General features: G+C 57.3%; 1 protein-coding gene across 4 annotated transcripts; it reads left to right on the forward strand.

The window, feature by feature from the left end:
- The first annotated feature begins 1,945 nt into the window (after window positions 1-1,945).
- On the forward strand, window positions 1,946-14,717 carry CAPN11 (calpain 11). 4 transcript variants are annotated; one of them, XM_057370625.1, is made up of 22 exons: window positions 1,946-2,026; window positions 4,937-5,219; window positions 5,801-5,870; window positions 7,204-7,322; window positions 7,461-7,594; window positions 7,747-7,915; window positions 8,438-8,521; window positions 8,606-8,691; window positions 8,897-8,971; window positions 9,384-9,544; window positions 9,624-9,793; window positions 10,002-10,013; window positions 10,284-10,495; window positions 10,599-10,638; window positions 10,889-10,954; window positions 11,309-11,366; window positions 11,465-11,529; window positions 12,371-12,439; window positions 12,544-12,622; window positions 13,095-13,211; window positions 13,287-13,345; window positions 13,592-14,717. In XM_057370625.1, the coding sequence occupies exons 2-22, from the start codon at window positions 4,974-4,976 to the stop codon at window positions 13,616-13,618; spliced, it is 2,118 nt and encodes a 705-aa protein (XP_057226608.1). In that variant the 5' UTR covers window positions 1,946-2,026; window positions 4,937-4,973; the 3' UTR covers window positions 13,619-14,717. The 4 variants fall into 4 exon arrangements, with proteins under 4 accessions (XP_057226608.1, XP_057226626.1, XP_057226634.1 ...); XM_057370643.1 differs by lacking the exon at window positions 1,946-2,026 and adding an exon at window positions 2,958-3,042; XM_057370651.1 differs by lacking the exon at window positions 1,946-2,026 and adding an exon at window positions 4,316-4,463.
- The last annotated feature ends 1,654 nt before the right edge of the window (window positions 14,718-16,371 follow it).

Raw genomic sequence — 16,371 nt, forward strand, 5'->3', positions numbered from 1 at the left:
CAGGCTCCATCTGGCGTGCTTCCCATGAGGSCGCTGCCTGCTCTGCTCATTACGTTGTGTACAGTGGCCGTTGCTTGGGGGATGGCACAAAGGAGAGGCAAGGCCCTGGCATGGGCTGCTGAGAGACCRACAAGTGATCCCAACTCCACCCCTGCCTCCCTGTGCCACCAGCGCATCATCGGCGGGGGGCAAAAATCCCTCCTTCCCCTGGCAGCCCACAGCCAAAGCAGAGGGAAGAGGCAGTGCCTGAGAACAAAGAGCACTGAAGACCGAAACAATCGTGCCTATTGCCATGTTCCTGCAGCCATCGCTGCGAAGGAAAAGTTGAGGGAAGGAAACAAGGAAATTGCAAAGGGATTTGAAATTTAGCATGTGCAATTTAGGTGTTGTAGGGAAACTGCTTCCAAGCATAGGAGCCAGGACACRGGACAGCCTTTGTGACAGGATTATTTAGGAGCTGTCTCCTCACCCAGGAGAGTCAGCTGTGAAAGCGGCTTTGGAGGCCACTGAAGGGTAATAAGGCAGGGGATGAACAGGACAATGGGTCACAGCAAGGATGGGCACAAACCCAAAGCAGGAACAAGCTCTGGCACTACTTGCTCTTGCTCTTTGAAAGCACAGTGCTGCCTGCAGTTTTGTGCAGAGCTAAMTAGTGACTCCAACAGGGACCCCTTTATGCTTCCAGCCTGGGGCCAGCCTGGCTGGGAAGAAGATGGAGCGGCCCTTGCAACAACCGAAAGCAAGGCAGCCCAAGGCCTCTGCACCAGCGTGGACAGAACAAGATGCCTGGAACAGAGGCAGTCCCCTATGTAGGGATAGGGCAGTTCTAAGATCAGAGTGGTGCCTACAGCTGGTTTTAAATGTTTGGGTTGCCCTTCCCTCATGCAAGGGATACAGCTCCTAGCCCCGTGTGCAACCTGTTCCCTGCTTAGGAAGGAATTACCCTCTGGGGCAAGGTGGGGTGAGGTAGGAAGCAGGTGCCCTGTGAGGCCTGGGCTCCYGCAAGCTCGATGCCAGCTGCTGCARTGAGACTGTGGGCACAGCCTCCCCAGCTGTAAGCAGGTACCAGGCAAGGAGAAGGAGCTCCAGGGTTAGCGACACCCATCAGGATCACCCCGTACAGCCAGGGGCAGCAGGAGAATGGCAGCACAGAGTTTCTTTCCTGGGACAGAGCTAAGCTGAACTGCTCGCACSAGGCCAAGCCATGTTAGGCTGGGCRAAGCCACACCRGGACAAGCTGTGCCATTCTATGCCAGACAAAGCCATGCTGAACCACACAGGGCTCTGTAGTACCGTGCCAAGCCCTGCTGTGGCCATGCCCGCTGGCAACAGCACCACCCAGCATAGCTGCACCGTGAGTCACGGAAGGTATGCAGGGGCAGCCCCGGTGTGGCTGTGGAAAGCCCCACGGCGGTGGGACCTGCCCGGAGAGGCGCAGCTGCTGGGGAGGGTGCCAGCCGGGGTACGCAGGGAGGCCGGGTCAGCTGTGACTGCCTGGCCTTGAAGGATTGAGGTGGTGCGGGCACAGTCCCCCAGGCAAGAGGGAAGGAAAAAGGGACACAGCAGCCTGTGATATCTGTTGGGACCACCATACTCAGCCATCGCACCAGAACGTGAACAAGTCCTGGGGACAARGTGCCCTACAGAGCTTCACCCCGCTAAGCTGGGGTGCGGCAGTGTGGAGCAGTCACCTGCAAATCCATTCCTAGGGGAAAGTTGCTTCCTCTTTTCCTTCCAGTCTCGGTTTCCGCATGCACGCAACCCTTTCCTCAGAACAATGGTGGAAGGAGCACGCCCATCCCGACGGAACCCCTCCGTCCCTGGGAGCTGGGAGAGGGTGACAGCACACAGAACCTCACCAGCAGCCCCGATCAATCCCCCCCAGTGTCTGTAAGATGCAACTGCTCCTTTAATTCCCCCACCCATTGCCTGCCGAAACTCCACCTTCCGCGGGGCCGTACCGAGCCGGGCTTGGGCTGGGCCGGGCCAAGCTGAAGCGGGCAGGGCGGTGGCGGCTGCAGCTTCCGTAAGTCCATCCCCCCATCCTCACCCTTATCCGACCCCCGGCATCAGATTAAGGACCGGGGGGGAGCCCGCCGCAGGGCGGGCAGGGCAGTGGGTCCGTCCGTCTCCTCCTCTCCGGCTGCCTTCTCTGTTTTCTAAGCTTATCCCGATTTGCCAATCCCTCCTATCTCCTTTCTCTCCGCGGAATTTTTTGCATTAGGTAACGYATCCGCAGAGACCCGGGGGCTTCCTGGTCGGGGCGGCGAATAAACTGCATACCGCAGCCTCCCGGGATGCTCTGCCGATCCCAAAGCCAAGCCCGCATCCCGTCAAAGGGTTGCGGAAACAYAAAGGGAAGCTTGTGGGAAACGAGGATCTTTGTCATCCGGAGGGCTGAAAAGGGCCTGAGAGCTGCTTGAGCATTGTGGGATGCCACGGGCGCCTTGCCCCGAGCTGAGTGTGCAGCAGGATGCCGTGTATCAGGGCTGGTTTTGAGGAAGGGAACTCCCCACTTCCGTTGATCTGCAAGAGCAGCTGGCAAAACAGAAGTCTGCAAAGATTTTTGGCTGGACTTCAACAGTGATGCTGCCCTAGGGTTTTGCAGTATGCGCTAAAGTGCGTGAGGTGTCAGGGACCATGCAACAACCAGTGTGTCTTTTTGCTCCCACCCGGGAGGGATCAAAGGCACCTCTGGTACTGGAAAGCATCATATTGTAGTTGGATGTCACCTGCAGTGGAAAACTGCCCTGGAGGCTTGGCTTGTCTCATCACACCCCTTCCTCCTCCGTGGAGGACCTGAAGTGTCTGTCAGCATCATCCTGGGGAGGTGTCAGCAGCTGAGCCTATTGCTTTAAAGACCCATGTGGTTCCTCTCCATTCTGGGGTCGGAAATGCTTTTCCTCGCTCTGCGCTTGCGTGACCTCCATCTGCCACTGAGCACAGCCTTCCCGAGTATTTTGAGCCACAGAGCTAAGAATAACTCGTATGGTGCCCGTGTCTGCAGAGAGCTACCTATATCCGCAGCCATGTCTAGTGCCGGTAGGTAGCGGGGAAAGGTGCAAGGAACCTGGCAGGGGCTATGGGTAGGGGAAGTTCCCTGGCCATTGGCAGGCTGTGGTGTGAATGCTGGGGAGGTGGTGAGCTGGGAGCTGGAGGCAGTGTGGACAGCTGTATTTGGGATTCTTCCTCCCTCAGGCCCCCTGTGTTCTGGACAATGCCTGAGACTGGAGGAGCCGGCTCTGCAGGCTACGAGTGTCTCATCGCTGGGAGAGACTGCCAGGGTGCTGGCTGCAGGGCAGGAGTTATAGGAGGAGTTTCCTAGATTTGGGATCACTAAAGAGGAGAGAAGGGCTGGTGCTGCCCTGGAGAAGGATGGTGGGTTTGGTGCATCCTAGAGCAGGCAGAGTGATGGGGAAGGGTAGATTGTTCTTCTGAAAAGCTTCTGGCTAGGACAGCCATGTGGGTTAGCAGCCAGGTTTATGTCCTATGCTTGTGCCAGGTGCTTGCATCCTTTTCACTCTTGCTTGCCATCTCTTTAGCTACCACAGTGCTTCAGGGCAAGGAAAGCTGCCTCTTTGGAGCCAGGCTGCACCCTGCTCCCCTGGGATAGGGTGCTGGGGAGGCAGCAGGCCAGCACTGGCATTCAMGTTTTCTGCTCTGAGTGGGTTGCTGGCTCCTGGCTTATTTACCCAAGGACTACTCTGCTCTCCCACATGGAGAAACCTCTTAAGTATTCAGCACCAGCCCTGCCAAGCAGGAGCTGAGATGGACGGGGAGTGGGGCAGGGTGAGCTGCAGATGCCAGTGGACTGATGGTGGTGTCACCCGCCCCATGGCTTTGCTGCAGGTGACAATGTTTGCATGGAGGCTTGGAGCAGATGGCCCCAGAGGCCTCTTCCAGCCTGGGCAGTGCGGTGGGTGTGAGTGCTGGCTGCTGCCATGGTGCCGGGACAAGGCTGAGGGCAGCTGGACGCCRTGAGGGGAGCTGGGCCTTGCTCACGGCTGCGGGGTCAGACGCGCCTGGCAGCTGTGTCATGGCTGYTCCGAAGCTCCTGGCCGTGAGCTGCTGGTCGAAGCCCCAGGAAGATGGCCAGGGCACGGAGTGGTGCGGCAGGGGGGCTCTGCAGTGTCTGTCCTGCCCGCTCTCCTGGTGCCGGGCTGCCCCGCTGCACTCCGTGATCCTTCCCAGAGTGTCCCAACAGGCTGCTCCACGAGCCTTGAGTCATCCTCAGTGAGTGTGTGTGTGCTGGGRAGGGCCGTCCCGCCTCTTCCTTCCCTGTCCTCCTCTGGCCCCATAGATAGAGCTCTCTGCGCCCCGCTGGGCTCCTCCCTACCCGGCCCTATTGACTCAGTGCTCAGGCAGCCGGGGCGGCTTTCGGAGAAGAGGGAAAAGGAGAGGGAGAGGCCCCTGSGGGTGGGAGAAGCTGCGGGCGGCCGCTGACGCCCTCCCGGCTGAGGCGGGTGAGGAGGAGCCGGGACGAGGGAAGAGCCCGGAAAACTGCGCCGGGAGGAGAGGCTGACGGGTTTGGAATGCGTCTGAAACTCCTCYGGGCTCAGCTTTTTGGCGCGGCGGCGACGGGACAGGACCCATGACCTAGGTGCTGGGGGGCTGCCTCCTCCCGGCCTGCCCTCAGTGCTGCTCTGCCCCCTCTGTGTCCCCCAAAGCCAGCAGGGCTGCGACAGCCAGGCTGGCGGACACRGCTCGGGACGGGGCTGCTGCTGGGAGTGGGCTGTGCAGGTTCTCGTGTGCCCACCCGGGGTGCTCTGTGTGTCTCTGGGCTCACTGCCCCACGGCAGTGCTGATGGAGCAGRTCCCTGCTGTGGGGAACTGGGGATTCAGCCTCCAAGTCTGGCTCTGCCAGGTGACTGATATCCCCAAGGAAGCACAAGGGAGTGAGCCCTGCCTCAGCCTGGCCATGCCTGTTCTTTTKCAGGGAGCAGGTGGGAAGGTAGCGGTGCTGGTGCACAGCTATGATGCCCTTTGGCGGGATGGCTGCTCGTGTAGAGAGAGACCGCCTGAGAGCCGAGGGGCTTGGCCAGCACAGCAACGCCATCAAGTACCTCAACCAGGACTACGAGGCCCTCAAGCAGCAGTGCATTGAGAGTGGCACCCTCTTCAGGGATCCCCAGTTCCCTGCTGGCCCCACTGCCCTCGGATTCAAGGAGCTGGGGCCGCACTCCAGCAAGACACGGGGAGTGGAGTGGAAGCGTCCGTCGGTAAGTATTGGGCTTGCTTCTTCTCAGGCTGGGCTGGCCTGGCTTCYTCTCAGGCTGGTCCCTACCCTGCACTCTACTGAGCTGCAGACTGGCCCTGGCTGGCACCCGTCGGTGCTCAAAGTCCCTCGAGTCCCACAGAGCCACTTACCAAAGGGCCCAGAGCAATTCCCATGAGTGTCTGCTCAGAAAAGCATTGTGTCTAGAAGGCCCTGCTGCCTCTGGGCAGCACACTATGGGCTTCAAAATAGGTGGCTTGTGTTGTTGCTTCTTGGTGTGGTGGCAGGGATGTGTCACCCTCAGTGACTGTGGTTTTTTAGGGTGTGCATTTCCTGGTGCCATGAGAGCAAGGGGAATGTCATTAGTCTATCCAGCCTTGTCCTCCCATGGCTACAGCAGATCTGGCCTTGCCTTACCGGGATGGCCTTGGGGTTGCACTCAAGCAGCCTTCCCTAGTAGAGGGCAGGTRGGGTACATCTCGCAGGGGCCAATATTCCATTTGTCTCGAGTCAGAGCTGCAGTGGGTGCCAGCCCTGCTAAAGCCCTGCCAAGATCCAGCACCAGTATCTGATTCTCTCCTGCAGGAATTAGTGGATGACCCTCAGTTCATTGTTGGCGGTGCCACCCGAACGGACATCTGCCAGGGGGCTCTGGGTGAGTGTTGAAGCTTTGTCCCTGGATCTTGGTGGTCCAGAAGGACTGGGGGGCTGGCCCTTCTCATTCGGTGGGGTGGAATCTGCAAGTCTGGGGACATTCTATGCCTCATGGTGGTTCTTGGTTAAGGCTCCACAACAATGTGTTGATGTGTGCACAGCTTCACCATGCTGAGATCAGGGGAGATTCTGGGTGCATCCATGCCTGACATATTCCAACAACAGTGCCAGGAGCTGCTTCAAAGAGCTCCCTGCTTTGGTAAATCATGAGGGATTGGCAGCTGGATGACAGGAAAAGGAGATGATATGGTGGTCGTGACAAAGGGCTTGTGAAGCGATGTGGTGTGGCAGAAGGGAATCAACAGGCATGCAAAGTGATGATTTGTCATTTCTCCAGGGGTGTCTCCCAAGGCAAAGACACTGAGACAAGGAGAGAAGTGTTAATGAGCTGGGTAGGCTGGCAGAGTTGAACCACAACTGGAATTTTGTGGTCATCAGAAACAGATCTTGGTACCACAGAGAGTGTTGTCCTGATTGGGAGCAAGTAGGACACTTGATTTGGAGTATTGTGTACCTTAGCACATACAGCATGCTGGTTTCAGGGCTGACTACATTTAATATATCCACTAATTAGGACAAACTTGAGGTGGCAACTGGAGTGCATAACAGCCCAAAGCATTGTGGTGGTGTCAGTTGGTCATTAAAAACTCTGAAATGGCATTTTGTCAAACCACAGACCAGTTACAGGTAATCCAGCTCCAGGCTAAGGTATGAAAGGCTTCAAAGGCAAAAGAGAAAAGGGAATCAAGGCAAAAAGTTTAAAGCACAGTTCTGGCCTGGAGCAGCACTTGTGGTTAAGATCACTYGGAAAGAAAAGTGTGGTGGCGTTGCCTGCAATTTGAGAAGCTGGGGCAGCAGCGTTAAGCCTCTTGCTTGATAAAATGGCTTTTTACACGCAAAGTGTAATTCTGCTACAGAACTTGCTGTCTGAGATATGGAGGGCAGTCATGTGAACGAGTTCCAGGAGGGTCTAGATAAATGGCTGCAAGAGGGGGCTGTTGAAGCTGCCTGTGTGAGGTGGTCTGGACACAGGCTCCAGGGRGGATCGTTCCCTGTTGCCTTGAGCTAACACTTGTCTCTGTAGACAGGCTGAGCAAGCCTGGTTCCCTGAGTTCTGGTTGCTGGACCTTCTCTAGTTTTTCCATGGACTTTTTGAGCCAGGGACCCCCCAACATTTGCAAGGAGAGCACACCATGGGCTTCTAAACATCCATCACCCACCCTCCCAGCTAAGGAGGTGATGGGTACTCACACCAGCTCCCACTCCTTCCCCAGGTGACTGCTGGCTGCTGGCTGCCATCGGCTCCCTTACACTCAATGAGGAGCTCCTGCACCGTGTGGTGCCCCATGGACAGAGCTTCCAGGAYGACTATGCTGGCATCTTTCACTTCCAGGTGGGCTGGGAGCTCCTGGCTGTGCCCAGGTGGGCTGTGGTGGAAGCAGGGGTGGTGGGTTGAGGCCATCCCTCTGGGGTAAGGATGAGCAAGCCTTGTGATGCTCTGAGCTCACCCCAGTCTCTYCTCCTCCCCCAGATCTGGCAGTTCGGTGAGTGGGTGGACGTGGTGGTGGATGACCAGCTGCCCACCAAGGATGGGGAGCTCCTGTTTGTTCACTCAGCGGAGTGCACTGAGTTCTGGAGTGCTCTGCTGGAGAAGGCCTATGCCAAGTGGGTACCTCTGTGGTGGGTGKGTGGGGGGCAGGGCACCTCAGTGTGCTGGGTGGAGCGAATGGAGTCTGTTCTGTCGCTGGCCCTGCTCGTGCTGGGCAGCAGCAGCAGCAGCAGCGTGCTACCTCCTTGTCCCCTCACACGCTCCCCAGGCTGAACGGTTGCTACGAGTCACTCTCGGGGGGCAGCACCACCGAGGGCTTCGAGGACTTCACCGGCGGTGTGGCGGAGATGTACGACCTGAAGCGGCCGCCGCGCAACATGGCGCACATCATCCGCAAGGCGCTGGAGAGGGGWTCCCTGCTGGGCTGCTCCATTGACGTGAGTGCTGTGCCGAGATGAGCCAGGGCTCTGCCACAGCGCTGGCCAGAGTGTGGCCTCACAGCCTGAGGCTGGATCAGCAGTCCCCTCGCTGGGACACTGGGCGGGAGTTGACTTCTTTGCCCTCTTAGCACAGCACGTTTCCAGAGCCGGCGTGGCAGCCCTGCGGCACAACACGTGGTGTTGCAGCCCAGTTGCTGTGAATGGCTCCTTTGGATGGAGCAGGATTGTCCATCTCAAGTGCAGGACAGGGGACTGCCTGTACCTCTGACCATGTCTTGCATCAGCACATTACCTGGAGCAGGGTTTTTAAATTCTGAAGTTTGGGTGGTTCCCTGATGGATCTTCAGGGTCCTGTGCTAGGAAAACTGTCTTTAAATTGTCCACAGCCACCTGCTGCCTGCTACTTCTCTTGTGTAGAGCAGTGCCAAGCAAGGAGAATCCTCCATACAGTGGAGGGAATGGGTAGGGATAGGACTACACGAATTTCCTATTGACTTGAGCGTTACATGTTCTCCTCAGATCACAAGCGCCTTTGATATGGAAGCAGTGACCTTCAAGAAGCTGGTGAAGGGCCATGCCTACTCTGTCACAGCCTTCAGAGATGTGAGTCACCTAGATTAGACTTTAGTAGCAATAACAGCCTGGCCAGTGGCATGGGCTCAACCTCCTGTGTCTGGTGTCTGGCAGGTGAACTACCGGGGTCAGCAGGAACAACTGATCCGCATCAGGAACCCCTGGGGTCAGGTGGAGTGGACTGGAGCATGGAGTGATGGGTGAGTAGGACAGAAGRGATGCCAGTCTCTCGCTGGCAGGCCAGCGAGCATTGCCCACACAGCGGGCGAGCACGGGGTGCTGCTGAGGGGAAGCTCACAGTGTGCAGTGCCCTTTGCTTCAGAAAGGTGGGAAGCTGAGGGTCAGCTCAGAAGTGCTCTCAGTTCCGCTTCAAGAGTACCTATCTAACTGTCCCTGCTATTCCAGCTCCTCCGAGTGGAACAATATTGACCCTGATGAGAGGGAAGAGCTGCAGCTGAAGATGGAGGATGGAGAGTTCTGGTGAGTGCTGGAGCAAAGTACTGCTCTATTTCAGAAGCCAGTCTGGGAAGGAACAGTGGAGCTGGGGTGAGATCCTGCRGTCATGCTTCACCTGAAGCGCATGACCTGCCTTTATGAGCTGGCTTTCCAGCACTGGAGAGCTTGCCAGTGTTTTCTCATCTGATCTAGTTAATAATTTTCCTCCCTCGAAAGAAATTCAGCCAAACGAAATGCAAAATAAACATCTAGGGAGAGTAAACATCCCTTCTTTCCCAAGCCCAGCACTGGGCTTTAAATAAGCTATAACTGTTTAGGGTGAAAGATTTTACTGTCACTTAATTCTCCTAAAATGCTAGCTGGGTCCAGAGCTGTTTGCAGCCTCCTCCCTCCCCATAGCAGTGCCCTGKCCTCAGCCCCTGCCTGCCTCCCACAGGATGTCTTTCCGGGACTTCATGAGGGAGTTCTCCCGGCTGGAGATCTGCAATCTGACCCCCGATGCCCTCACCAAGGATGAGCTCAGCAGATGGCACACRCAGGTGTTCGAGGGCACGTGGCGCCGGGGCAGCACTGCCGGGGGCTGCAGGAATCACCCAGGTACCTCTGGCCTCCACATCGGTGCTCTTGGCAGCTTGATGAAGCCACGTGTCTCACCCATGCATCCCCTTCCTCCCAGCCACGTTTTGGATCAACCCCCAGTTTAAGATCAAGTTGCTGGAAGAAGATGACGACCCTGGGGACGATGAGGTGGCCTGCAGCTTCCTGGTGGCTCTGATGCAGAAGCACCGGCGGCGGGAGCGACGGGTGGGAGGTGACATGCACACCATCGGATTTGCTGTCTATGAGGTAAACCCTGCCCACCCCAAGGCTTCTTCYTTGGGACAGGCTCAGCCCTGCCAGTCCCTCCTCAACCCCAGTCCTCAAGGAAACCTTTTCCACCTGCTTTGGCCAGTCTGTGGGCTAATGTTCCCCATCCTGTGCTCCCTGCAGCTGTAAGGGATGGGGCAGGTACTGGGATTCTGATTWTTTTCCCCCTTTTCCCTCCTATCTGTAGGTTCCTGAGGAGGTACGTCCTGAGCTGCTGGAGCCTACTCGGTCTTGGACGGGAGCATGAGACCGAGCAGGAATGGGTTGATAAATCCAGGGGCATGGGAGGTCCCTGGCCTCATTAGGGTGCTAGTGGGTGCTGGACACCTCCATGTGGGAGGGAGGAATGGCTCCTAGTGGATGGGCAGGGCAGGGCTGTCCTACCTGACGGGGCTGGTGTTGGTGCCACTGCTCTTGTGGATGCTTCCCGTTGTGGTTCTGCAGTCYGCAAGCGCGTTCCTTCCGCTAGGCCCAGGGCATGCAGCACGTGCACCTGAAGAAGGACTTCTTCCTGCGAAACCAGTCCCGGGCACGRTCTGAGACCTTCATCAACCTGCGGGAGGTGAGCAACCAGATCCGGCTGCCCCCCGGCGAGTACATCGTGGTGCCCTCCACCTTCGAACCGCACAAGGAGGCCGACTTCGTCCTGCGCGTCTTCACCGAGAAGCAGTCAGACACCGAGTGAGTCCCTGCCTGTGTCTGTGAGCAGTGGGATGTTCCCTGCTGCGGGCAGCCRCTCTCTGGAGACTCTGCTCATCACTTTGTTTCCCCCTTTCTACCCCAGGGAGCTGGATGAGGAGATCTCAGCAGATCTGGCAGATGAGGTAGGAGCTTCCACTTTGGATTGGACGGTGCTGAGGCTTCGGGGCTTGGGAGGAGGAGCTGCAGGCAGGAGGTGGCTGAGTCAGGGAATGTCACTGTGGCTGGAGAGGGGCTAGCGGGGATATGGGAATTCACAAAGATGGGAAGAACAAAGAAGAGCTTCCCTTCAAGCTGGTGTTTACCGAGCCTGGGAGGCAGGGCAGAGCCTGGGTTTGACCACTAACCTCTTCTTTCTGGTTTGCATCACCCCAGGAGGAAATAACTGAGGATGACATAGAGGACAGCTTCAAGAACATGTTCCAGCAGCTGGCAGGGGAGGTGGGTACAGCTACACCAAGCCCTGGAAGGCCCCCTGGAAGGGGGGACCCCTGTCTGTAAGGACAGGACCCCCAGCCATGGGAGCTCCAGCCCACCCCACACTCGCTCAGTCCCATCCTATAGACATGTCCATTTTTGCTGTGGCTCAGCCCAGCTGCCCCCAGAGATGGTGACTGGATAAGATTTGGGGACTAGCATCCACCTGTGACCAAAACTCTTCTGGGTGTGCAAGAAATGTAATGGCATCTTCATGTTTTGTGACTGAGGCAGAGATGTTTAGGCAGGAGGGGGACAGTGGGCACAGGTTGGGTGGAGAGCAGGCAAAGGGTGATGCTAACTCTGCTTCTGCTCCAGGACATGGAAATCAGCGTCTTTGAGCTTCGGACTATTTTGAACAGAGTCATCTCTAGACGTAAGCAYGGCTCCCCCCAGCCCTTGCTCCCTGCAGCCCAGGCTTGCTCAGCAGTTTGGGTTCTGGTGCCTGTACTCAATCTCCTCCTTTCTTCTTAGATAAAGACCTGAAAACAGATGGGTTCAGCCTGGACTCCTGCCGCAACATGGTCAACCTGATGGATGTATCCTCTTTGTGCTGTGAGCCAGCTCTCCTGGTGCTCAACCTGCCAGAAACAAGAGCTGGGCTCATCTCTCCAGCAGTGCCAAAGCTGCTCAACAGGGGGAAGAAAGGAAGGGGTCCTTACGGCTTCAGGGCCACCTGCCCTACACTCTTTGGCTTAGCAGCAGGTTTTTTAGAAAGGGCCATCACTTACTTGGCTTGCTTGGGCCCTGGCTCTGCCACCAAAAGCCCAGCACAGTCCCGCTCTGTGCCTTCTACTTCCACCTCCAGGAGGAAGTTCMTGTGCTTCACTTCCCACTCCCCATCAGGCTTGCCACCTGATGTGCTGTTGTGCCATCCAGCCTTGGAGGCAATCCTGGAAGGGAATGAGGACTGTTGGGCTTCTTTCCCTCAAACTATCYTGCCCAGCTGTTTTGGATGAGAAGTGTCAAGTGACAGGAGCCATAGCCTGTGTCCTGCTTCCACAAGGACGTGCAGCTGAGGGGTCAGGCAAGGAGCACCTCTGAGCCTTTCTCYAGCCTGGCCCTACAACATCCCTTTTTGCTGCAGGCCAGCCCAGCTTCRCTCCAAGGATAACACAGCCATGTGCTTCCTACAGCAGCAGCACAGCTGTTCCCATGGAGCAGCAGGGCAGCTCGTTGAAGCATTGCCCTTTCTGTGCTGGGTTGGAGGAGGCTTTTATCTTGCCGATGCTGCAGGATAGATGGGAAGGTGGGGGAGAAATTGGACAGGCCAGTTGTGTCCAGGCTTTCCTTGCCTAAGGTGGCTGAGATCTGGTAGCTTTGCCTTTGAACCACCCYCTTTCCTGGCTTCTTTGACCTCCTTGACCCTCTGCTCCCCAGAAGGATGGCAGTGCCCGCCTTGGKCTGGTGGAGTTCCAGATCCTGTGGAACAAGATCCGGAGCTGGCTGGTGAGGATGAGAGGGGGCATGGTGCACTGCACAGGGGTAGCACCCCTCCTGGGTCASCAAGGAGAGGGGACAGGCAGGTGATGTCCACCGTGGTGTTTTTGCAGACGATCTTCCGCCAGCATGACCTGGATAAGTCRGGCACCATGAGCTCCTATGAGATGCGCATGGCTCTGGAGTCAGCCGGTAGGTCTGGAGAAGGATGGGGCTGGGCTGGAGGCTGGGGAGGGGGCTCCTGCTGTCAGAGTCCTGTCCTAAATAGCAGTGGAACGTGACCAGACTGTATTGCACACTTGAAGCCAGCTTGTTGTAGTGAGATGTGGCCCATGGATGCACCAGGCTCTCTCCATGCCAGCTGTGCCAAGTGCTGGAGCCTCAGAATTAAGAGATGCAYGCAAGGTGGTCCCAGCCTCTGTCCTCCTCTGAGGAGATTCTCCTGACCTGCAGAATCCCATTCTGGCAAAGCAGAGGCCTGGGGTGGATCAGTGAGCTAGCTAGTCATTTATGGGTTCGAAGAGCATCCCCTCTTCCTGTTGAGACTGGACACAGTGCCCTTCCTTCAGCGGATTGGCGGACCCTTTGTGTGGATGCGTGGGCTTTCACAACTACTCCCCGCTCTCCTGGCTGCCTGGGGGGCTGACTGCTCTCTGCCTTGCAGGTTTCAAGCTGAACAACAAGCTGCATCAGGTGGTGGTGGCCCGCTATGCAGACGATGACATGGGCGTGGACTTTGACAACTTTGTCTGCTGCCTGGTGAAGCTGGAGGCCATGTTCAGTGAGTGACGGCCCTGGGGCAGGGAGGGCGGGAACAGAGCAATGTTTTGCTTACCTCGCTCTCGTGTCCCTGCAGGGTTCTTCCGTAGCATGGAYGCTGAAGGCACCGGCACTGCTGTCATGAACCTTGCTGAGGTGAGAGCTCAGTACAGTGGAAGGTGGGGTGGGAAACAAGGGAACAAGGTGTTAGGGTGAATGGGGCACGTGGGGTGGGTGGTACAAAGCCCTCCGGCCCCCTGGGAAAGAACCCATAAAAGATCAAGGTGAGAAAACAGGATTGCTGCAGGCTCTGTTTTTCTTAGAGGGCAGTTAAAAATGACTCATGAAGACATGCCAAAAATGCACCAGTCCCTGCTCATCCCTTCTCCCTCTCCTTCCCAGTGGCTGCTTCTGACGATGTGCGGCTAGGAGTTACGACAGATCCACTGCAGCTGGGACACCCGAATGGGCCAGGCCCACTCCAAGTGCCTCCCCTTGGATCCGTGGATACAGGATACTCTTCCCCCCTTGCTCCATCCCACGCTGAGCCACCAACCCTGCCTCCCGGCAAGCCTCACACCATCTTCTTCAGTGGACCAGGGGTCAAGGCAGGCAGGGAATTCCCTTCTCCTTTTCTGGGCTGGGCTTCTTTCCACTCCCCCTTCCTCCATCCCACCCCAGAACAGGAGGAGGGCGAGCAGCATGGGGTACCTGTGAATCCTTGCACAGTGGCAGGCTGGGAGCCAGCTGCAGAGCAGAGAGAGGCAGCTGCCGGGGCATGAGGGGGAGACACTCACATCGCTTGCTCTAGTGCTGTCCCATCCTTTCTGGCACACGGTGCCTATCTCTGCACCCACACCTGGGAGCAGCAGCAGGTATTGCCTTGCTCAGCCAGCARGCTCCCAAGGGAGCCAGTGGCCTTTTGGGAAGAGGAATGACCATACTTGATTTCTTGAACCCCTTGCACTGTGCTTATCACCACTAAGCGYGACCAAAGCGTGGAGCCCGCTGGCTCTTTCGACGTGGCCTTYGACACATCCTTCCACCTTCATGCTCCTGCCTGTGCCCACCACTGGGTCAAGCCCTACAACTCAAGCACTGAATGTTTTGGGGTTCCCCCATCATGTGAACACATGCAACCCTGTAGTGCAGCAGCTGAAGCTGCTCTTTTCCATGTGGGCACAGCAATGCCATCGCTGTCACAGCACATTGGCCTCCCCTCCCATTCCGGGAGCTCCTGGGACATCTGCTGTCCTTGGTCGTGGCCCACAGCAGGGCTGGGGGTACAGCACCCAAGAGGCAATGCCTTCCTCCAGAGAGCAGGGGYGGTGGTTTAAGGGGGTCTTCGGCACACAGTTGGGGTTTTTTCTCCAAATCCCTCATCCTCGCACATTGTTATACTCTCCTCTTAGCTTGGGCTCCTTTGCCCAGTGCAGATGCACTCCAGTGCCAACATATTTGCACTTCTCTGTGCTACTCYATTCTCCTCACCTTCTGCTGGGGTAATGGGGTGGCTCCAGCCTGGCAGTGGGCAGTGTGTCCCCCTGTGCTGTAGGGGCAGGCAGGCAGTTTGCTTCCCCTAGACCCCCTTGTCGCCGGAGGATGCACCTGCAGCAATAACYACTGCTGCCTGCCCGGCAGCTCCGCTTCCTCTCCCCGCTCACTGTGCTCTCCAGGAATAAACACAACTGTTAAACCTGTGCTCGGGGCAGTGACTCGGGGGTGCCCTCCCTCCACTCACCATGGTCTGGGGGATGGTATGCAGAGCCAAGGCTGGGGCATGCTGCTTGCCCAGCATGGGGCACAGGTGCAGCAGCACCACCAGGTGCAGGTCTTGCTGTGCGGCTGGAGACAACYACATCCCCCAGGACTTTATAAAACTCACCTCTTCCTTTGCACGTGTATCTTCACACTGACACCCAGGGCAGCACTAGGTAAGAGTGAGGGAAGTGAGCCCTGCTCTTAAAGAAAGGTGTCTTGGGGACGCTGGGGACGGGAATGAGGATCCACTTGGATAACTCCAGGATGGAGTGGAGTGTAGTGGGGCTGGTGGAAGTGGATAGCAGCCTGGAACTCTGGACCCTGGAGGGGGAGCGAATGAGGTGTATTTCTTCCCTGAGCAGAGCCTGTGGGAAGTTTTCCCCTTCTTCCTTTGAGGTCATGCCAGTAACAGCTAGAAGCAAAAGGCTTCCACAAAAATGCCAGTGGAGTGCTGGGTGGTGGGGCTTTTCACAGCATGGCTCAGAGCAGGACCTGCTGTCAGTGCATCCTGCCCCTTGCTCACACTCCAGAAAGGCCTGGATGGCTCAGGGGTTCCCAGCCTTTGGAAGAGGAGAGACTGGGCATACCTTATCCATCCCAGCATCTCAATATCCCTTATGTGGGTGCCCTTTGGACTAGCCCAGCTCTCTGGGACCAGTGTCCCCMCAGTGGGGCAGCACCCAGTTCTGGGGCAGGCCAACCTGGCTCCGAGGGAAGATGGGTGCTGAGGTGTGCCTGCAGGAGGAAATGACCCTCCCGCTGCCTCCCAAGGCTGCCCTCTCCTACAGAGGCTCCCCAGGACTGGATGCAGGGGGGCTACTTGTGCTTGTGTCCTGACTACCTGTGAGCTGAGCTGTCTCCTTGTGGSGTGGGAGTACCTTAGAGGTTGCCAGCCCAGGCTTCCTGCTCCTCCATGCAATCCCAAATCCCCTGCAAAACAAGGATTCCAGTGGGGATGGCACAGGGGTGCAGGCATGCAGAGCTGTCCCAGCTGTAGGGCCTCATCATGCACACACAGGCTCAATTGTAGGCCATGGTGACACCCTGGCTTTGGGGTGACAGGTGCCCCTGGCGTAGCCTTACCAGAAGCCTTCTCCCTCCCTTCCTCCGGTGCCAGCTGGCAGATCCCTCCCCTTGTCGGCCCTGGCAGCTGGCAGGCCAGTATCGGCAGGGGGTGGGCAGGCGGGAGCTGCCCCAGCTGCCAGCTAATACCACAGAAGATAGCCTGGCTCATCCCCCTCATTGCCAAGGGGAAAAGGGAGATGACCAGCAGAGTCCCTAAATGGTGAGGTGAGGAGCAAGGGGCCCAGATGTGACCAAAACTGCTGTTAGCTTTGCATTTGTCTGGGGACACGTGCTAGGTGGCAAAAGACAGCCCGGCCCATTTCTGGCTTTCCCACACCTATCCCATAGATCTGTGT

The sequence above is a fragment of the Malurus melanocephalus genome, unplaced genomic scaffold, assembly GCF_030028575.1.
Source record: "Malurus melanocephalus ecotype Western Australia unplaced genomic scaffold, MMel_1.1 scaffold_5, whole genome shotgun sequence".
NCBI classification, from domain to species: Eukaryota; Metazoa; Chordata; class Aves; order Passeriformes; family Maluridae; genus Malurus; species Malurus melanocephalus.